The sequence below is a fragment of the Prionailurus bengalensis genome, chromosome B2, assembly GCF_016509475.1.
Source record: "Prionailurus bengalensis isolate Pbe53 chromosome B2, Fcat_Pben_1.1_paternal_pri, whole genome shotgun sequence".
Lineage (NCBI taxonomy): Eukaryota > Metazoa > Chordata > Mammalia > Carnivora > Felidae > Prionailurus > Prionailurus bengalensis.
In genome coordinates, this window is record NC_057349.1 from 102717055 (window position 1) to 102739987 (window position 22933).

The following is a 22933-nucleotide window of genomic DNA, read 5'->3' on the forward strand; positions in this document are numbered from 1 at the left end:
ACAAAGCTGTATGGTGCCACCAAGCCTCCAGGAGGAATGCAAAGATTTCACGATGTAAAAGGAGTAACTTATTAAAGAGAACCCTGGTGGAGCTAACGTAAATCTAGAGGATTTCTCTAGAGATCTGTTGCCTGTTTGATGACAACAGGAAACATTTTCCTAAACAAGGAGGTTTAAAGCCTCCAGCGGAAGTATGCGATGAAGTTATAGGATTTTTACTTCTATGTTGCTCAACCAGCAGTGGCTGTGGCTGTTTTTTTTCTTTCTTTCAGGGAAATGAAACCTACCTCCAAAACATCTTCCCAGGCCAGGCCTCCTGCTTTAAGGTCTCTGCGGGGAGGCTCCAAGGTTGAAAACAATTCTCAAAGTTACTTAGAAAGCGAAACAATTGGAAATCACAGAACTTTTTTTGCTGAGAGTGAAGAAACAATGGCTTATGGAGCCAAAAATAACAAAGTAGAAAAGTCAGTATAAGCCAAATAGAATCTCAGAATAAACTCTAATATATATTATTGGTGGCATTAGCAAAAATTAAGAAAAACTTGGGGGACTCCTGGGTGGCTCAGTAAAGCGTCCGACTTTGACTCAGGTCATGATGTCATGGTTTGTGAGTTCCAGCCCTGCGTCGGGCTCTATGCTGACAGCTCGGAGCCTGGAGCCTGCTTCAGATTCTGTGTCTCCCTCTCCCTCTGCCCCTCCCCTGCTTGTACACTCTCTCTCCCTCAAAAATAAATAAACATTAAAAACATTTTAATAAAAAATTTATCACTGATAAATTTCTATTCATTATTTTAAAAAAATTCCTCTGTTTATCTAGGAAAAAATTGTTTTTCTCTTAACTTTTTTTAAAGTTTATTTATTTATTTGGGCTCAAACCCACAAACCATGAGACCATGGCCTGAGCTGAAACTAAGAGTCAGACCCTTAACCAACTGAGCCACTCAGTTAACCCAAGATTGCCGTTTTTCAATTTTATTGGCGGAATACCTCGGCTAAGATTTTGAAACATCACTGTTCCACTGGGGTATACTTTGATAGTTCTGGTATAAAACTGTATTAGCTGCAGTATTCTAGAAAGAGTTACAATAGAATTAATGATAGCATGTAATTATGACCTTGAACGTATCATTCGGAGTTTACTCTGATGGTTCGTTGAGAGTTGAGGCACAAGGAAATCAAACGCTACATTCCGTATGTTTGATTTCATTCACGGCTTAAGGGAGAAGGGATTGGAATTGAGACCCGAGACGCTCTCCAGAGTCGCTGCGCAGTGAGTGGGAAGCTGGCCTGTCAGCGTGGGCTGGAGTCACGTCCATCCCATGCTGAGAGAACGGGCATCATTGCTAATTGAAACAGTAGAGATGATTACTAAGGCTGTAGCTTGAGAAGCAACATATACCAACACCAGAGGGGAAAGGGCTATTTATTTAGGCAAGTTCACCATCAAATCACTGGACAGAATAAACAACTCATGGAGAAAATCAACGCTTATTACAATCCAAAGGGAACCCATGGTAATTTGCTGATTTCTCTAGGCACTCTCAACGTGATGTGCAGTAAAACTCCCCTAAACATTTTCTACCGGATGAGCAGCTATGATCGTGAAAAAGCCCTCTTTTTGTTCTTGTGGTTGATACCTCTTTCCATGGTTTTCTGAATTATATTTAAGCATGGTACAGTGTATCTGATGGTAGCAAGCACCCAATTTAGCATTAATTTCTCTGGCTGGAAATATGAGCCATATGTTTATGTTAGTAAGAGCAACAGTACGCATTTGATCGTTTCTGAGGAGACTGATACATTTTCATCTCAAAGAGGGAGTTCTGAGAGTTTGTATTCCTTTTTTGGGGGGGGGGGAGTTTGTATTCATTTTTGAAGCATCAGCAGCTTTCAGTACAGAGGCCACACAAGTTTTCTGATCTTATTTTATTTAATTTCTCTACTGGTCTGACTCTGATTAGAGGTTCCAATGAAATTGTGATTCTTCTATGCCTTGATTACGTTAAAGTATTTCTGTCTCTCTCCCGGCACAGTGGTAAAATTGCAAGTAAATTAATTGTTACAAAGTTGCAGCAGGAGTAGCGGCTACTATTCTTTGAGGTGGCTGTATTACTAGATTTCCAGATGGCTGAGATGTTTTCTTTAAGATCCTCAACCCCGCTCCATAAAAGCATTATCACAAGGGTACAGAAATCTAACTGAGCAGCGCATCTTTGCAAGCCCGTTCGCGTGCACACAAACAGCCTTGATTTGGGGAGCCAGCAGGGGGCACGTAAAACAAAATGAGGGGGGGAATAAAAAGGTTGCACATAGAGTAATTTTAATCCATTCCATTTTTAAATACCACAATAAATTTAATTTTCACAATAAATTAAATAGCCATATTCAGTTTACAAAATAGAATTACTTAGTGTGAAACCAGTATTTACAACAATATACAGTATGTACATGACATTTCCCTTTGTGGACGTAGGACATGGAAGTGAAAGGACTTAACTTTCAAATGTGTGATTGACATGCCACGTGTGACAGACACCATGGTCTCTACGAGAAAACAATAGTGCAAAATCACCACAGGAACTTTGGAACAGTGTCAAGTTTATGAGACAAGACATTCTTTGAAATAATAAGAAAATAGTATTTTCTGTTTTCATGGCACCAATTCAGTCTCTGAATTAAAGAGCCAGCTTTCCCTTAGAAAAGAATGCATAACTGAATCCTCTACCTCCTGAAGCTTCACAGCCATTGGTGCGTTTTCACACATAATCTTTTGGCTTAAATCTATGAAAATGGCGGGCGACAAATTCTGACTCAAAGGAAGACTAACTCTTTGAGGATAGCTGAAGTCACTTTCCCCCAATACCACCATCTTTTCTTTTCGTCAATAGCTTAAAAGATGCAACTACTCAGACGGCAAACTGTTTTGTTTGTTGTTTTTTTTTTTTGTCAATTTTCAATAGAAAAAGAATTGATCTTATATTTGGTCACACACTGCGTATGTACAAGTATACATGGAAAAATGACTCGGATAGCTGTGTCTAAGAAAAGTGCATATTTTTAATCTAGGGGAGACATTGTGAGTCTCCAGCCACAACACATAGTGTTATATGACTTATTATTTTAGGGCCAGTTCAATGTCCTCCCAGTGATCTGGTAAAATTTTTGATTGAAAGGGTGAAAAAATTTGCGCAATTTGGTTATGACAGAGGGGTCCACCTCTGGATGAATGCGTCCCTTGCTGCCCGCCAGGCACTTATTAAAGATAATGTTAAATCGCAAGCAGTAAAACCCTCTGGTAGCATTGAAATATAAATTGTATTGACTTATCCTCGGGGGAAGATTTAGGAACTTCTCCACAAGCTGAAGTTCTGGCAGAGGTTCCGTGATGAGGCGATCTCCGTCCACAATGTGAAATTGCTCAATCGGAAAGTATTTTAACCACCTTTCCAGATGTTTGGTGTAGATGCTGGTTCTTACCGCCTTGTATTTTGTGTTCACTTCGCAGGTATTTGGGTCTATTGCCAGCTTCTCAAACTTGTAGTAAGTTTTATTCTTCCTCTCCTTCCCCTCTAGCACCTGAGTGTAATCAGAAATAGCTCTTGTGGTTGGCTCCCTGACAATGATCAACAACTTGATGGATGAGTTCATTTTGTAAATCCTTTCCGGAACCTCCTCCGTGATAAAATATGCTGGGCTCTTTTCAATTGTGATTTGCTGCGGGTAGGAAAAAGGCATCTTTTTCCTATACCACTCAATTCCCTTGGCATAATTCTCATCATTGTCAAAAAAGTGGATTTCTTGAGAGGCTTTGACCACCGCTGGATGGAGGTTCAGCATCTCAAGCAGGGCCCTTGTGCCTCCTTTCCTCACCCCAATGATAATGGCCTTGGGGAGCTGCTGGACCAGGTCATGAAGGCGAACTTGCTCCTTGGAAGTATTGCCCTTCCGGAACTCGTGCAGCAGGCCCCGCTTAAACTGCAGGGCGCGGAGAGGGAATTCGGCCTGGCTGCGGGCTCCGAATCGTCCTTCGATGGGGCAAATGGGTTGTAGCCTGAAAGCAACAGAAAGAGGCTCTTAGAAGCTCATTGCAACTAACTTGTCACTTTTCTGCTTCCCTAGTCAGGGTAGGACTTCAAATGCATAAATAACACTACTGGTTCCCAGCCCGCTGCAATCCATAATGAACATATGTTTGGGAAATTTTATTTTAAGCAACCCTGTATTAAATGGAGCACACATAATTGATGGGATTATTTTTATTAGTGCTCCTTAAAATTTTTATTCACCAAGCACTTAATTGACTACAGCGTGTACTTATGTTCACAGTACAGGACAGACAAGCGACACCAGCCATACTAATAGCCTTTTCACAGCCCACGAGTTAGCATCATTTAGAAGACGTGAGAGGCAGGAGATTATAATCTTCAGCTGCGAGGCGGAAGGGTGGCTAGGCAGCCGCGTCTTTGGGATTTCATGTGGTATTATTTTCTTGCAGCTCAGCAGCGTTCACGTGGCTCTTAAAAATCCCTGAGATGTAATCTGGATAGAGGTCCCAGGCTCTGCCCGTGGCTATTTGTATCATCAACCTGCAAAAATCCAATCCTGGCATTTGCTGAGCTTTTTCATTCTATGAGAATTTCTGCCGTTGGCCTTGGGGACAGCTAGACAAGTACTATATTTCTTCTGCTTCTCTTTCTCTTTCTATCTAAAGGGGTCAAGATTATGTTTCTGCTTTGCCGAATGTAGGAACAAACCCCATGCCATCAGCAAGTGCTATCTATCACCTACCCCCTCGCCTCCCCCCCCACCGCCCCGCCCTGGACCAGAAATCAACAAGACTTTGGCAGGGCAGGAAGTCTCCGGTCCTCACTGCCAAACCCATGTAAATTATAGCGCTCAAGCTCCTGAAGGAAGGAATGCAGTGGATGGAACCAGAAAGGAGGATTTCCACTTCAACGTTGCCCTAAATAATGAACAACCACCACTGCTTTTTACAGAGAGAAAGCTGTGGTAACGATCCTAATGATACCGGACTAGAGTTCCGGCTTGATTTGGCATGGCCAATAAATATGGGTGGCAAATTGAGTTTCCTTTTGGGTAACAGTCTGGAATCTAGCTGAAACTCATTATAACATCCCTGAGGCTATCTGAGAAGGCATTTTAGCCTTCTTGTTAAAGGGTATAGTATTAGTCAGGACGGCTGTTAAGCCAATCCTCCAACTGAAGCTTCTAGTTACCCTAATTATTTGGAGTCTATGTTCCCCTCTCTGTGGCAACGAGGCTGTCTCTTGCTTTTCCCCAGAGACCCCATTATACCGTTCTTATCTTCTCTGATGTTTATAATTAAAGGGAGAAGAGAAAAACTTCACCAACACATTCCGAAGAATTGAGGGAAAAGGGTTTGGCTTGTCTGTTCAAACATCTGTCATAATGCGTATGGAAAATTACACTCACATATTATTTGTGATGTTTGTTTTTTCTGATTTTAGAAACAACCCACGCTCATTGTAGAAAACGTGAAAATATGGACTAGGACAAAAATAATGGGGTGTGCTACATTACATATTTTAGGGAAGCGTGAATTTTGTGTTTATAGATTCGCGAATAGGATTAATACGCTAGAGTTCTAAATGGAAGATATGAAAGTAGCAACACATACAACGATATTTTTTATTGTCACATTGACTGGGATATTGCAAATTCATCTTTTAGCTCGTCTTGGGTTCTGGTCCAAAATTAAGCCCTAGTTCCCTAAGGCATCCATTGAATGTAATGGATGGACTTCTCGCCTGCGCATCCAAAGTGAGGCTTGTGCCTTCCTTGGGAGAAATGAAGAGATAGTCAATCCACGCCTTTTCTGTAAGGACTTAATTCTCTTGCGGAACTCTGGCTGAGAGGCTGAAACAGGGCCATTTTCCTTCTTTCCTCCTGTCCTCTTTCTATCTTCCACCTTGGGAGCTCATACCCTGCAGAACAGTTGCTTTTTTGACTTCCTGACTCATAATAGGAGACAATATATTATTTCCCTTTCCTGAAGAGTAGGTTCTGTGCATGGGCCTCAGACATGGGAAAAACATGGAATCTTAGGACCAGGAGGAGCAGAAGTATTGGAGCTCAGCCTCCCTCCCAAAGAGCAGGGTCCTCAGTTACTAAAGGATAGGCCTAAGTAAGTGCGTGTCAATTTTAGGCATCATCTGTTCAAACTCTCAAATGAGAGGTTTCGGGAAAGCCCACCAAACAGTTCAATTCCTTGTAAATGCTACCCCATTGGAGACTAGAGACCAAGTTAAAAACGAAAAAGTCATCAACTAAGTAACTAATATGTTAATGATCATCAGATCAATTACTCAATAAAAGGAAAATGATTGGAAGCTAACTAAAGGTATTGAAAGACCTGGACATAAAAATTCCAGTAGGGACCTAGGACAATGGTGCCCACCTCCAAGCTTTTCACTAATAACTAAGTACTACTTTAGAAAACTACTCGAAGTCAGTGATAAGCCTGGATACTACCATTTCTCATAGTCAGCAAACCACTGGGTGGGAAGTTTACTTAGGAATTTTGAATTGAAAAGCATCAGAGGGGTTCACTTTACCCAAATTGACACTGGCTGAAGGAAAATAAAAACCACTGCAACATTATTTGTTAAATAACCAATTGATAAGCTCTAGAGATTAGAAAAGGAGAACTGTAAGGAAGGTAGTTTTAAGTGTGGCCGCATTTTCATGAAAAATGGGAATTGAATTCCTCAGTCTTTCCGCTGCAAGACTTGATTTTAAAGGGCAAAGAAGGAAACTTTGCGTTCTAGAAATTAACTTCTCTGTCCTTTCCAATCATACCAAATGTGGGACAGTCCAGAGCCACTCAATGTCAAGCCAGCTGATATTGCTGGGACTTCTGTAAGACTAGTATCATCTCTCAACTGTTTGCTTATTTACAGCCAAAATGCTACCTCTGTAAATTTCCTCTCCATGGATTTTCCATTGTTTTCTGGGCAATTACTCTGAGCGACAGCCTCCTCATTTGATACTTTCAGCTCCTTGAAACCAGACCTAATTAACATGGTTAAAACTCCCCAAGCCTACAGCCATCTTTCCAAGGCAATGGATTCCAAACTTGATGAGCTACTTTACAGGCTCATACATAATCTTAACTCTTGTGGTAGCACACTAATTGCTCACTCATAAATTTCAAAATGAAGATAAATAAATACAACATCACCATTTTGCTATGGCTAGAGGTCAACAACCAGATGCACACAGACCACACTGAGCTCTCGTAAATGACATTTTTACTGCTTTATCCCTTCTCTGAAAACAAATGTCAACGCACACAGAATACAAATGGATCTTGACGAACACCTTGGCTTGAGCAACTTGGATCTCTTTTTTTCAAAGGCTCAATAAATCAAAATCAATACTGCAGAAAAGCGTGTTTCTTGGGAATTTTGAGAGAGGAAAACAAATGGATGGATTTAAGATTATGTCCTAGGGAAGTGTAAATCAAGAGACACTTGAAGTCACATGGGCATGAGTATGTGTTTAATTACCTACCTATCCAAGCTCCCAACTCTGGCGACTAGATACAGGAGACTCCCAACGGCAAGGCTTCCCAGCACCAGGAGCTTCTGTCTCAGCCACGCCTGCTGTTTGAATAGCATGGCCCTCCATCAACCTTCAGGACTTCTGCAGCCTGAGAGACAAGGGATAGAAGGGGACTCATCAGCAGTCATCTCTAATAGGCTCTGTGGATTGTCACAAAGCCTTGGAGGGGTGGGAGTACAGGCTGTATGGGAAGTGATGCTTCATGAAGAAAAGATCCCATACCAACCTTAACTATGTTCATGATATAACAGGTATTTCCCAAAACTTGTCTTCCTTTTCCTGGCCCATGTTATAAGAGCAAATACTAAACTAGGGGGAAGAGGGGCACCTGGGTGGCTCAGTTGGTTGAGCGACCGACTTCGGCTCAGGTCACGATCTCGCAGTCTGTGAGTTCAACCCCCACGTCAGGCTGTGTGTCGATTGGTCAGAGCCTGGAGCCTCTCCAGATTCTGTGTCTCCCTTGCTCTACCCCTCCCCGACGCATGCTCTGTCTGTGGAATGTAGTGCATGATCTGGTGAGGAGGCTGGAGGAAGGAATCCCAAAAGAGGGAGATAAGAGCCATATTCATCCAACACACAGTGAATAAATATTTATGGAACATGTCCTACGTGCTATATTGTGTACCAGGTGCTAAAGAGATAGTGGGCAACATGGGAGTCTACGGTCTAGTGGAGAAGAGAGATATTGACTAGCCAGCGTAGGATTCACATATATTCACAGACGGTAATAACAAAGGAACAGGATCCACTGAGAGAGAATAAAAGGAGGAACCTATTCAGTCTTTGCTGAAGAAGTGACAGTTGGCCTGACACCTGAGGATGAGAAGCAAGGAGGACAGGGCAAGGGCAGAGGAACCAGCACGCACGAAATCAGTGCGGAGGAAAAATGCTTGGCCAGTTTGAGAAACGAAGGAAGGCTGGCCTGGATGGACACAGGAGCTGAGGGTGGGGAGAGAAAGGGCTGAGGACAAAAGCAGAGAGGAGGCAGTAAGAAGGGTCTTTGCAGGGACTCGATGAGCCTGTGGCTACCACTTCGATCATCTTTCCTTGTGTGTAGGTAAGACGGGGAAGAGAAGGGAAAGAGGTAGTTCAGGAAATTCTCAGATAAACCCTATCTGAGTACAGCAGTGGGCTAGACCTGCTCACTGACGTACAAGAAGAAAAGGCGCTGAGCCCAGAATCTATCTGCTTTGCTCTCTAGGCTGGGGGTTCTCTATCTGGAGCTTGCAGGAACTTTAGGAAATGCACACCTGCTACCACCTTCAGAGATTCCATTTTAATGGGTCTGAATTAATCTTGCATCGTGTGTGTGTGTGTGTGTGTGTTTTACAGTGGAGTGAATGACACACAAAACTTAGTCATTTTTTACTGTCTTGTTTTCCTCTTCAGATACGAAGTTTAGAAAACTCTCTCCTTAATTTCTTCCTGCTTTGCCTTCGGAGGCACAGGATGCCTCCCTTATTTCTTAACATCTGGGGATATTCTCCTTGCGCATTTCCTATGGTCCATATAGTCTGGTTATTCTTCCTCACCCAAGTTATTCTGCCCTCCCGTTTTTGGTTATTTGCTGACCCCGTCCAATCTCTTCTTGAAAGTGCGGGCCCCTCCTTCCGAGGTTCCAGCTTGGAGACTCAGCTTCTGTCCGTATTATTATTACTTCCCAGCAGCAGCCTCTGTGCCCTTCAGGCCAGCGTCCTTGCTGCCTCTCATCCCTCTTCGCTCTCATCTCTCTGCTTTTGTCAGCTTCCTCACTGGCCTGGAATGGCTTTCCTACATTTCCTCCAAGACTCTCAGATCCTGTGAATACCTTGCCGCGGAGGGTGATCCTGGTGGATGCGGATTTTGGAGGAGGAAATCCCAATATACTGCCCATTAGTGAGGAGGAGTGGGTCAGGCCCATCGTGTCGGTAAGTATGGGAACAGAGGGTAACTGCTGGGCTTAGAGCTAACACGGGAGAGACATTTGCGTGTAGGGGGAGTAAGGCTGTGGAGCTACCTCACGGCTGCACTCTGCTCAAGGTTGGCAGGCAGGAAAGAAAAGGACTGAGGAATAATGGAGGCTGCTGAGGAATTAGCCCAAGATTCAGGAGAATGCCACAACGAAGCTCTCAAGCTCTCAACTGCAATGCATGTGCCATCTGGTAAACAGTAGGTTATGAAACCAGACTGAGTAGGAGCCACAGTTTTTTCTACCGCCACTGAGGATCTTTCATTCTCAAAGGCTCCAATACTCCACCTATAGACTGTCCTTTTATGATAAGTCCAGGTGTTACCATGGAGGTCTTGCTCTGTGGGATACGCTGTTCCGGCCAGTGCAGCTTATGTCTGAGGTGCCTTAAATAGACCCCCTGGGGGTTTCTCTCTCTTTGGGAAACCTCATTCTTGACACATTTGTTTACACTGCCTCCTCTACTTGTGGCAGGCCCATTACACGCCCTCAAGTCTACTAGGGTGCTGAGGAGAACTAAAATTTTTATTCGAGCGCTCAGCTAATATGAACGAGTCATCCATGATGCAGTGCAAAGACCACTGGATTGGGAGTCAAAGACCCCCGAGTAACACTTTGGTTTAGTTTGATAACTGAAACTCTCTGGGTTTGGGTATCCTCATCTGTACGATGACGATAATGATGTCTGTCTCACGGGGTTGTGATGACATGAGCCTTCAGTAAGATAACGCGGGATAGAACTTAATGAATGTCTGGGCACTTGACAAAAATGAAGCATAACAAATACCTTCGGGAGACTGATGTAGTTGTTCTTACAATGCATTTTAAGGAAGAAGAGAATGCAATTAGTGCAGTTCTCGTTAATAGTGTAATTGGATTGTGGAAAATGTAAGCCTATTTCTAATGTAAATAACTTGCAATGGAAATTACTGTGAAATATGAGACTGGTAACACTATATTCTCTCCTCAAAGGAAGATGGCAAAGCAAAGAATTACCAAAAAGAGAGACAAAAAATGAACACTTATTGTGTTAGGCTGAAATCTCTTGGAATTTTTGAGAAATGCGGAAGCCAAATCAGTAGCTCTGCATAAATGTCCCAGGACGTGGGAAGTGAAATCGCATTTTGTTCTGTAATCAGTCTCAGACTATATATAAACTAAGAGACAGTACCCTAGCATCCCCCGAATCAACCCTGCTCAGGGAACCAAAGGTACTTGGTGACTTTAACGTTCGAGATGCCTCTTTGGTTTCCATCATGAAGTGCTCCAGGGTCTGCCTGAGTCTTAAAAGCTGGGAGTTGTTGCTCTTGGTCTGAGGATTCAAACCAAAGAGAAGCCACACCATCTAAGTTTTACCAAAAACAGTATTAAACTGGGAAGAAGGTTAAATGATCCAAAGTTCCTTCTTTTGGCTATGCCAACTTTAATGGATATTTTAAAAATCTTACATCACAGCAGTCGTACTGGTAATAGGCAAGGTATTTAAAAATTTTTTTAAGGTTTATTATTTCTTCTTATGTGTAGAAAAAGGTTAAAGACCTATAGTGACCCAGAAGGCCCCCTTCATCTCCAGTTTTTAATCTCTCAGTGTTTTTCATTTGGTGTGCCAAGAACGGCACAATTATAGTTTCTCCAGACTACTAAAGCTTTAATAGACACGGGATCTTAGCTGAACAAAGCAGAGTAGCTAAAGAACAGAGTACATGGCCAGAAACGACAAATTGTATAGACATCTGGCTGTTTCTTCAAAGCAGCACTAAGCAAAGAAAAGAAATGATTCCCAAGCTGAAACAAAGAAATAAGGGAACTCAGAAATAATAATAATAAAGATATGTTCAAGCGCTGCTCAAAAGCTTGTAGACATGGTTACCACAAGCCCCCGGTAGCAGTAAAAACAGTAACAGAAACAAGAGCAGCGAAGTTCATTAAAAACAACCAAACTCACAGAGCAGAATTATTCCAAGGAAAGCATAACTGTCTCCTGAGCATTAGCTCATTTAGTAACAGCCTTATGAAGTGGACGGGAACTACATTTATTGAGCATATGCTCTCTGTTACTTTCTCCCACATTTATCATCTCATGTTATACAACGGCACTGTGAAGTATTATCTATTTTATTTTTTCTGATGGAAGCCGAAGAGCAGAGAGATGAGCAGATTATTTACCCAAGGGCATGTAGCTGGTAAATGCAAAAGGAGAATTTAAATGCAGAATTATCTGACCCCAAAGAATGTGGCCCCTTGATTGCAATGCCACTCATAGAACTCTGGATGCTCACCTGGGAGACTCTTAATAAATACTTGTTCATTGATTGATGAGAGCAGACAAAACCACTTAACTCCACCCAAATTACCTGCCATTGAACTTGAAGTGGAAGATGGGGAGGTGAAAAAAAGTAAAAGAGGAAAAGAGTTTCCATGGAGGGGCAGGCAACAGGGGCATTTGGGATGGTTTGTACCTGATAAAACAAAGGAAAAATATTAGTAAGCAATGATAATGATGATGAAAATGAAAGGTGCTGTTCTTATAGAAAAGTAATGTTTTCAATACTTTACAAAGTGATTTTCTTTTTTTTTTTTTTAATTTTTTTTTCAACGTTTATTTATTTTTGGGACAGAGAGAGACAGAGCATGAACGGGGGAGGGGCAGAGAGAGAGGGAGACACAGAATCGGAAACAGGCTCCAGGCTCTGAGCCATCAGCCCAGAGCCCGACGCGGGGCTCGAACTCACGGACCGCGAGATCGTGACCTGGCTGAAGTCGGACGCTCAACCGACTGCGCCACCCAGGCGCCCCTACAAAGTGATTTTCATATTCACTGTATCATTTCTTTTTCTTTTCTTCTGCTGTTTTTTTTTTTTTTTGGTTGCTATATTACTTACAACTTTTTTTTATTCCCTTATAGTCCGTTTAGGTCTTTTTCTTGCATTGATGGAGAAGTGAGGTCATTTCTAACGTATAATGCCCTTCATTGATTATTTATTTTAAAATATGTACATGTATGTATTTCTAGTATAATTAACATACAGTGTTATATTAGTTACAGGTGTACAATATAGTGATTCAACGATTCCATACATTTCTCAGTGCTCATCCTGAAAAGTGTACTCTTTTTTTTTTAAATTTTTTTAATGTTTATTTATTTTTGAGAGAGACAGAAAGAGAGAGAGTGCACACGGATGAGCAGGGGAGGGGCAGAGAGGGAGACACAGAATCCAAAACAGGTTCCAGGCTCCGAGCTGTCAGCACAGAACCCGACATGGGGCCTGAACCCACGGACTGCGAGATCATGACCTGAGCCAAAGTCAGATGCCCAACCGACTGGGCCACCCAGGCACCCCCTGATATGTGAACTCTTAAAACCCTTTACCTATTTCACCCACTTCCCCCTACCCCACCTCTCCTCTGGTAACCATCAGTCTGTTCTCTATATTTAAGAATGTGGTTTTTTTATTTGACTCTTTGTTTCTTTGTTTTGTTTCTTAAGTTCCACATTGAGTGAACTCATATGGTATTTATCTTTCTCTGACTTAGTATTATAGCCTCCAGATCCATCCATGTTGCACATGGCAAGAATTCATTCTTTTTTATGGATAATATTCCATTGTGTATCTACACCACATCTTTTTTTTTTTAAGCTTATTTATTTTTGAAAGAGAGAGACACACAGACAGACAGAACATGAGTGTGGGAGGAGCAGAGAAAGAGGGAGGGAGACACAGAATCTGAAGCAGGCTCTAGGCTCCGAGCTGTCAGCACAGAGCCTGACGTGGGGCTTGAACTCACCAACCACAGGATCATGACCTGAGCCGAAGTTGGAGGCTTAACCAGCTGAGCCACCCAGGCGCCCCTACATCACATCTTTTTTTATTTTTTTTTTTAATTTTTTTTTCAACGTTTTTTATTTATTTTTGGGACAGAGAGAGACAGAGCATGAACGGGGGAGGGGCAGAGAGAGAGGGAGACACAGAATCGGAAACAGGCTCCAGGCTCTGAGCCATCAGCCCAGAGCCCGACGCGGGGCTCGAACTCCCAGACCGCGAGATCGTGACCTGGCTGAAGTCGGACGCTTAACCGACTGCGCCACCCAGGCGCCCCCGTCACATCTTTTTTTATTTTTATTTTTTTTAATTTTTTTTTCCAATGTTTATTATTTTATTTTTGGGACAGAGAGAGACAGAGCATGAACGGGGGAGGGGTAGAGAGAGAGGGAGACACAGAATCGGAAACAGGCTCCAGGCTCTGAGCCATCAGCCCAGAGCCCGACGCGGGGCTCGAACTCACGGACCACGAGATCGTGACCTGGCCGAAGTCGGACGCTTAACCGACTGCGCCACCCAGGCGCCCCATCACATCTTTTTTTAAAAAAACGTTTATTTATTTTGAGAGAGAGGACGTGTGCAAGAGCAGGGGAGGAGCAAAATGAGAGGGAGAGAGAGAAAACCCAAGCAAGCTGCATGCTCAGTGGAGAGCCCAAAGCCGGGCTTGATCTCACAACTGGGAGATCATGACGTGAGCCAAAAGCAAGAGTTGGATGCTTAACTGAATGAGCCACCCAGGCACCCCAAAACCAGGCAAGTTCAAACTAACCTGCTACTCACCTGCTATGTGATCATGGGTAAATCATTTAACCTCCCAGATCTTTTTTTTTTTTTTTTTTCCCCACCCAAGAAACAAAGGGCTTTCAAGGGATGAGTTCAGACCTTCTGGGTCTAAAGTTCTCTCAACCTAAGGGATTCCACCAGAAGACCACTAAATGAGTGTTCTTATAATGACAGATTAATGTCTGAGGAAGTAAAGACAATTGCAGCGTGGGGAAGTTAGTGCCTGAGGTAAATCTCAATTTTTCTTATCACCCCCCAGTTTTAAACAGTTGGACCCCCTTCAAGATGGCTCTATCACATTACATTGCCGATCACCGTGAACACCAATCCTCTCGTTCTAAGACACGAAATTTCTTTGGAAAGATACAGACACTTCAGAAAGATTCTGCTGATTAGCTTTCAATTTGCCCAGCTGTCAGAGAACCCATAGGAATCACATTTTGAAAAAAATTAACCAAGGGCAGCTGAGGAAAATTGTCATAAAGAATTCGCTTTTCTCCTATTATAATGATCACATAAGAGAGCTGTAATGACAAAGAAACAAATGAAGAAGGGCGCAAGAACAAGGGCATGGAAAGGAGCGTTCTGCACGTGTCAAGTCGAATGTGGAGACAGGGTGTAGATTAAGAGGAAAATGGACACCATTTGTTAGTAGATTAGGCAGAAAATGTATCAGTCAGGATGCTCATAATTGCTCTATCAAATGGCTGAGGAAGCTATTTAGCTCTTTGTTTCTTCAGTTAACCATGAAGGGTCAATGTTAGAAATGAAAAGGAAAAAAGTTGATAAATTATACAGAACTGTAGAGCTTATGACTGCGCTGTGCTTAGCACTTACGCTCCAGGGAAATACTGCAGGAGTGGCGTTGAGCAAATTCCAAATTTTCAAATGGGTTCTCCATCTCTCCCCTCCATTCAGCTTTTGATATCATGCATACATAATTTATCACACACAGCTACCATTATTGTGTTAGCTTGAGTAGTCCTCTGGCTCTCTGTCTGCAGGAAGATACTCATTTTGCATTTGTAATTATCGAACTTAAAAGGAGCCAGTTAATTCTGCTTCTGTTCAGGGGTCTCATTTAGTAGGATGATGTCTTAAGGAAAGAGATGGGAACTGAATTTTATTTTGGCATAGAATTCCAATTAGTCTTAATCTCAGTATCTCATTGCTATATGTAACTAATGTTTATAGAAGAAGGGTGTTTTTCCCACTAAAGTTTCTTTTGGCTTCATTAAATGGTTGTTGGAGTTTAATAAATCGTCCTGTTGGCGAGTTTAGAAGTAGAATCTTTCCCTCTCTAATCTTGTGTTTATATAGGAAAGTGTAAGTGGGAGAGGTGACAAGTATACCGGCATTTTAAGTTAATATACATCGTCCAAGCAGGTCATTCCAGTACTTTAGGCTCATGCTGTTAAAAAGGTCAAGTTAACTGGATAAGCTCTGCCTTGTATAGCCAAAGTCAATTTTATAGTAATATTAGTTCTACTTGTCACACCCAGTAAAATCAAGTGTAATATTCTGTACCCGACAGAAAGTCAATTTCCAAATCTTATTTCCTTTCTCACAAATGTCTTGTTTTTGGTGAGGATCAAAGAAATAATGTACATAAAATGTCTTTTAGTGCCATAACTAAATTAAAATATGGTGGTATTTTTATCATTAATTTTTATTTGATTGGAGTGCTGATTAAATGTTCTCTGCAGTGACTTTTCCTCTCTTTTAATCTCCATAATCCTGAGCTATATATTTCTTTTATAATGACTGAAAATGATACTGATTTAACATTAAACATTAAAAAAATTTTTTTTAATGTTTATTTATTTTTGAGAGAGAGAGAGAGAGACAGAGCACAAGTGGGGGAGGGACAGAGAGAGGGAGACACAGAATCCGAAGCAGGCTCCAGGCTCCGAGCTGTCAGCACAGAGCCCGACGTGGGGCTCGAACTCACGGACCGTGAGATCAATGACCTGAGCTGAAGTCGGACGCGCAACCTACTGAGCCACCCAGGCGCCCCGGTACCCACTTTATTGAGACATAATTCACATACCATGCAACCCACGCATGTAAAAGTATACATTCAATGGATTTTAGCATACTCAGAGTTGTGCAACCACCACTTGTCAATTGTAGAACATGTTCCCCACCCTGGAAAGAAACACTGTCCTGGAGTGGCCCCCACCTCCCCTGCATCCCCATCTCTCCCCTTAGCCCTAGGCAACCACTGATCTACTTTTTGCCTCACTCTGCCTTCTTGCATCTCATTTTCCTTTTGCCAGAAGTACAATTTCCTCCCATTCCGAAAACACAGGTTGTGACATTTCGTATCGAAGGCAGAAATATTTTCCTCAATTTTTTTCTTCCCAGAGGGAAAAAGAGGTACTTCTTTCTTTTCGCTGTTTTCTCCATTAAGACGATCTAATTTCTGAAGGATTTGTTAGCTGTTGAGCCCACGAGTGACTTGAAACTTAGTTTAAAAGAATACAGTACTAAAATGTTCTCTTCCAAAATTCGTCCTTTTTCAAAACAGGTTTTAGGATGTTTAGTGTTCAGTAAAGAGCTCTTGAGCTAGTCATCACCTCCAGAACAAAAGAACACAGGCGCTGGTAAAGCAGTCAGCACCGGGAGGCACCAGGGCCATGTGCTCCGATGTCATCATAAAGCTCGCGTTTATGGAGTGGTGTTAAAGAACAAAATTGGTCACTAGCTAACGGTGGTAAAGACAGATTTTATTCAGTGCTATTACTGCAGCAGGGGAGACACCTCAGTATAGACCTGAGCCCCACTCTGATTGGTAGAGGTGACTGGGAGTTTAAAGGGGGGGAATGAGAGAGTGCGGATGGAAGGGCCCTAGCAGAGTCAGGAAAGTGAAAAGTTACGGAGTGGGAAGGGGTTGGTCACTTTGACGAAGCCATCTGGGTTTGTTAATTGGTGCTTTTACCGGGAGGCAAAACAAGCTTCTTCTATCTTCAGGACAGGAGGTAGTTTTGCAAATGGGAACAAGGCACCCAGCGTACTCACCCCAGGGACTGAGAGGCACAAGGGTGAGAGCTATCCCTCTCTGAAGGTCTGCATTTCTGGGTCCTTAAGGAGACAGGTGTGGGTGGTAGATGTATATCTCAAAGGGTCAAGAGAAAGTCTTTATAATGATAAGTTTTCTAAAGTAACTGCTTTAAGAGGGAGTTCATGGGCACATGGCAGGTTTGGGCAGGAATAAACAGTAAATTCCACTGACAGCCCCGAGCTGTTGCAGGCAGGCAATTTTAGGAGGGCTGGGGTCACCTTAGGCATATGGCCTTAGGCTGCCAGAAGCCTTGGTAGAGTTTGTGCAAGTCTTTTAGTGTGTGTGTGTGTGTATGTGTGTGTGTGTGTGTGTGTGTGTGTGTGTGTGTTTGTGGTGGAGGGGATGGGAGTGGAGGGTAGACCAAGTCATTAGTGCTGTGTATCTGCAATTCTTACAGACTAAGGTTGAGGCCTCAATGTCAAGAGGGCTCCAGGGAACCTGACTGGAGTTTAGTCAAGGAGAGAGTCTTTGTCCGTGCCTACATGTGGTAGGTAATGGGTCACGTGCTAAGCACTTGTATGAATCCTATGGATTTTTGATTACCAAATCAACACAAAAGTTTCAAAATTCTCTCAGATAATCATTAAGAGTAACAGTGGTGGACATTACATATTGGGCACTTAGTATCTAGTCACACTAAGTTAATATTTAAGTATTAAGTACTTAACCTACATGATCGCTTTTAATGGCTCTCTGAAGTTGGTTACTGTCATACTCATTTGCCATTTACAGAAATTTGCCTGGGGCGCCTGGGTGGCTTAGTTGGTTAAGCAACTGACTTCGGCTCAGGTCATGATCTCACGGTTTGTGGGTTCGAGCCCTGCATCGGGCCCTGTGCTGATAGCTCAGAGCCTGGAGCCTGCTTCAGATTCTGTGTCTCCCTCTCTCTCTGCCCCTCCCCAACTTGTGCTCTGTCTCTCTCTCAAAAATAAATAAACATAAAAAAAATAATAAAATAAAAAAAAGAAACTTGACCAAGTGGCAGAGTCAAGAATCTTAATGTTTCTAAGCCTGGGCTCTCAACAGCTATATTATTTTAGTTTCAGCTTGATTATCATCTTAGCCTGAATTTTCCCCTTACTAATTAGAGACAGTTTTATTATTGTTATTGTTTATACAATAAACATTTGGATCATTACCTTTCATTTGAAATAGAATTGCCTTTAGGAAAAGTCTTTAGGTGAAAATTCACTGGCTTTGTGTTTAAATACGAACATCTTTTTTCACGCTTAGTTTTACAAGGAAGACTGGGTATAGAATTCAAGGGAGGTGGTTATTCTCTTGAAGCACGTTCTATTAAATATATTAATACCGCTGTCTTCAGTTTCCATTGGTGCTGATTCAAAATTGACAATCAAGCTGTTCTTCTTTTTTAACATTTTTTAAAAATGTTTTTATTTATTTTTGAGAGAGAGAGAGACAGCATGAGTGGGGAAAGAGGCAGAAAGAAAGAGAGAGACGCAGGCTCCAGGCTCTGAGCTGTCAGCACAGAGTCTGACACGGGGATCGAACTCATGACTGTGAGATCATGACCTGAGCTGAAGTTGGACACTTAACCAACTTTTCACTCTGCTTTTAAGATCTTCGCTTTCACTTTGGTGATCTGTAGCTTTACTGTAGGTCTTAGTGTAGAAGAAACCTTTTCATTTATCCTAATTGGGATTTACTAGGTTTCCTGGTTCTCAGAATTCGTATATTTCAATAAATTTGGAAAAAAAAATAGGAATCGTTATCACATTGAGTATTCCTCTTTTATGTTATTTCTACTACCTTCTGAAACTCTTGATAAGATTTATGTTAAACCTTCTCATTCTATTCTCTATAACTCTTAACTTATGTTTTATATTTTCTACCCGTTTGGACAGAATTCTAGTTCATCTCTTTTTCTTTTTTCTTTTCTAGTTCATTTCTTAAGATTTATCTCCCAGTTCACTATCTTCACTGTATCTAATCTTTTGGATAGTACATTCACTGCATTTTAAATTTCAATGATTGCATATTACTTTCTAGAATCTAATATTGTTCAAGTAGGGTTGGTTATTTTTTATGGTCTCATGTTCCCTGCTCTTATTTCCAAGCTTTTGGTAGATTTCATTAAACATAGCTATGTTATACTCTGTATCGACAATCTCATTATCTGAGACCTTTGGGTTTGTTGTTTTACTCATAACGTCTTATTTCCTTGTTTGTTCTGTGATTCTCATTCTGGGTTGTTCATTTTCCAAGGAATTTTATTTTTTGGTACTCTTTGAAGCCTGGGTTGAGGTTGAGTTTTCCGAAGGAATTACAAATTTGCTGCTGCAGTTGCCCGAGGGCATGGTCCTCTGGGATCCTGCTTGGGGATTTTGGGACCACACATGTAGGATGAACTAGAACCCCACACTCCAGAGAGAACCGGTTTGTGATTGTCAATCTTCAGGGAGTTCTGTCCTTTTACACTGTGCCAAAATTGATTTCCTTGTGGAATATTCGGGCTTACTTCTAATTCATTCTTACAATGGCAGTACAATCCTCTAGAATACTATTTTTATGACTGTCTTGCTTTAGACTCCTTGCACTGATCACCTCCTGTGATTTTTCTCACAGCGGAGCCTGCAAAACCATCAAAGTGGAAGAAAAAGGATTCTAGAGTTTGGCAGAAATTCTCAGAGTAATCCTCACTTTGGAACTCACTCGCCAATCAGGTTTCCCAATTTTATCTCACTCTGGGGCTCTGGTCCTTCCTTACTTTCAAGTAGCCGTATAGATATAATTATATACTTACAGGATAGACATACCCTTTAGCTATTTCAGCATACATTTTAGTTATTTCAGTAGCAAGTGGGATACAGAGTATCTGTTTGACCATCCTGTCAGAAATGAAAGTGTCTTTTATTTTATTCCTTTTCCCTTAAACTCACATACAGTTTTAGCCCACCTACTTAATCACCCAGCCAGGAGAAAATCGGTCCCTTCACAGACATTCACAGAAATTTTATTTGTTTCATCAGGTAAAGTGGCCCAAACAGCTTCTTTCAATTTACAAAGAAAAGAAAATGGATCCATCTGAAATGTACTCTGACAAGATGGTAAAGGGCACTGTAGGCAGGGAAGGATTTTTCCCGTCCGCCATGACCTTCGCCCCGATGTTATTCCTGAGATTATGTTTCGCAGACTGCAATTACGGTTGCTAATCAGTTGACCGCAGGATAAGGAAATCATTTAGGTGGGCCTAATGCAATTAGGCGAGCTCTTGAAAAGCAGGAAGTTCTCTTCAGCTGGTAGCTTAGAGTGCAAGCAAGACAAGGATTCAACATGCTGTTGCAAGCTGGAAGATGTCAGGACTTGGAGAGCAGCCCCCAGGAACTGAGAGTGACTTCTGGCCAGCAGCCAGAAAGAACAGGTGACCTCATGCCTACAACCACAAGGAACTAGATTCTGCCAACCACAACAATGAACTTGGCAGCATATTCCTCCCCACCGTCTCCAGATAAGAGCCCAGTCAGGCTGACTTCAAGGCTTGATTTCAGCCTTGTGAGATGCTCCACAGACAATCCAGTTGAACCACCTGGACTTCTGACCTACAGACCTGTGAGCTAATAAATGGGTGCTGTGTTACGTTACTGTGTTGGAAGTCTTTTGTCATGCAGCATTAGAAAACGAATACAGGCATATTTCTCCATCATCTGTAGCTTTAAGAAAAAGAAAAGCAGTGGCGATTTTCCCCTGAAGCTTTCTTCTCACTGCCAAATAGCAAAAGCTCACCTCCAAGAGATACATTGTACCCCTAACAATGATAGCTCGAATGCTCCAACTTTGAACCCAGACGATAATGCAACTGCATTTGCTATTGGCCAGAAAAGGTCAATTTAGTGAAGTGTCGACTACTTTTCAGCGAAAAGGCAGATCATGACATCTGACACCAAGTCAGTACTCTTGAGTTATAATGTGCAAGCTACTGTCTCCATATGACTCTCTTCGAAGCCGACCCCTTTTGCGTTTGTTTTTCAAGCCAAAGCCTTGTTGCCCAACACACCTGTGGGCTCTGGAAGTGACTTCTCTCCCCTATGATGCTCGAGGTCTCTGTAGCACAGTGAACACTACATTTAGCTAGAGGTTGACCTTCCCCCAACCCCAATTTCTCTTTCACTTTTCCATCTTCATTTAAGAAAATTATTTAGGGGCGCCTGGGTGGCTCAGTCGGTTAAGCCTCCGACTTCGGCTCAGGTCATGATCTCGCGGTCTGTGAGTTCGAGCCCCGAGTCGGGCTCTGTGCTGACCGCTCAGAGCCTGGAGCCTGTTTCGGATTCTGTGTCTCCCTCTCTCTGACCCTCCCCCGTTCATGCTCTGTCTCTCTCTGTCTCAAAAATAAATAAACGGTCAAAAAAATTAAAAAAAAATATTTATTTATTTAAATATTCATTTATTTTGAGAGAGAGAGAGTGTGCGCACACCAGCAGGGAAGGGACCGGGAGGCAGGGAGAGGGAATCCCAAGCAGGCTCCTCACTCAGTGCGGAGCCTGATGCAGGGCTTGATCCCACTAACCATGAGATCATGACCTGAGCCGAAGTCAAGAGTTCGATGCGCACCTGACTGGGCCACCCAGGCGCCCCTCCAGCTACATTTCCTGTGATACGCCCACACAGACCCTAACTTCGGCAAATATTCATTGTTTCCAAGACATGCCAGGTAGTTTCCTAATTTTTCTCATGCTCTTCCTTCTGCTCTCCTATTTGTACTTGCAGACACTGTGCTTATCTTTCAATATTCAGCTCAGGTGACACTTCCCCCGAGAATCTTTTCTAGATTCTTCCAGGCAGAATTGTATATTCTCTCTTTTGTGTTCCCAAAGCATTCAAAAACACTTTTTGCATTTTGTTGTGTAAATGTCCACTTTCCCCATGTTATTGCTAAATTACTGTCTTACAACTGTGTGTGTGTGTGTGTGTATACATGTGTATTTATATATATGTGTGTGTATATATATACACACACATATATATATGCCATCTTTGGGGGTATATATATATATATACACATGCATGTGTATTTATATATACGTGTATATATATATATATACACACACACACACACACACATATATATATGCCATCTTTGGGGGTCTATATATATATATACTATACATACACACACGTGTGTGTATGTATATATACGTGTATATATATATATATATATAGACCCCCAAAGATGGCACAGTTCATTATTAGATGTTTGATCCACATCTGTTAAATTGAGGATCAAGTCTAGTGAGATAAGCAAGATAATCAGGAATACTGCTTTTTCTTTAACTGTGTGAATTGGCCTATGGCTCGTTACTTTCTGCTTCAGTTGGATTGTGTAGGCTTGACATTTCTCTCAACCGTGTGTAATCGGTGAGTTGACCACCACAGTCTCTTCAAACCCAGATAATTTCAACAAGATCAATCTCCCTGTCTTCCACATACATGCATACCTACTCCCTCCATTCCTACATCCTAAAACTTTATTCAGCTGCCAAAGAAATTGCTTTCACCGAGCCACCCTCCATCTCAAAACCCAGCGGTAACTCTCTGTAGCCTGAAGCTGTACTGCACAGTATGAGTCACTAGTCAGCAGCCATAAACACAACTTGAGACGTGATGAAAGGGTTAAACATCAATGGGTTTCAAAGGCATGGTATAAAAAGAATACAAAATATCTCATTAAAAATGTTTTATTTTGTGTATGTGTTA

At 42.1% G+C, this 22933-nt stretch overlaps 1 protein-coding gene across 1 annotated transcript in view; it reads right to left on the minus strand.

Annotated features, from left to right (window-relative positions):
- Positions 1-2303: 2303 nt before the first annotated feature.
- HS3ST5 (heparan sulfate-glucosamine 3-sulfotransferase 5) overlaps positions 2304-22933 on the minus strand; it is a 153128-nt gene continuing 132498 nt past the window's right edge. The window contains exons 3-4 of the mRNA XM_043592155.1: positions 7555-7693; positions 2304-4051 (exon numbers count right to left, since the gene is read on the minus strand). Of these exons, the coding sequence (XP_043448090.1) occupies positions 3121-4051; positions 7555-7661 (1038 nt within the window). The 5' untranslated portion in view covers positions 7662-7693 and the 3' untranslated portion in view covers positions 2304-3120. The remainder of the gene's footprint in view (positions 4052-7554; positions 7694-22933) is intronic.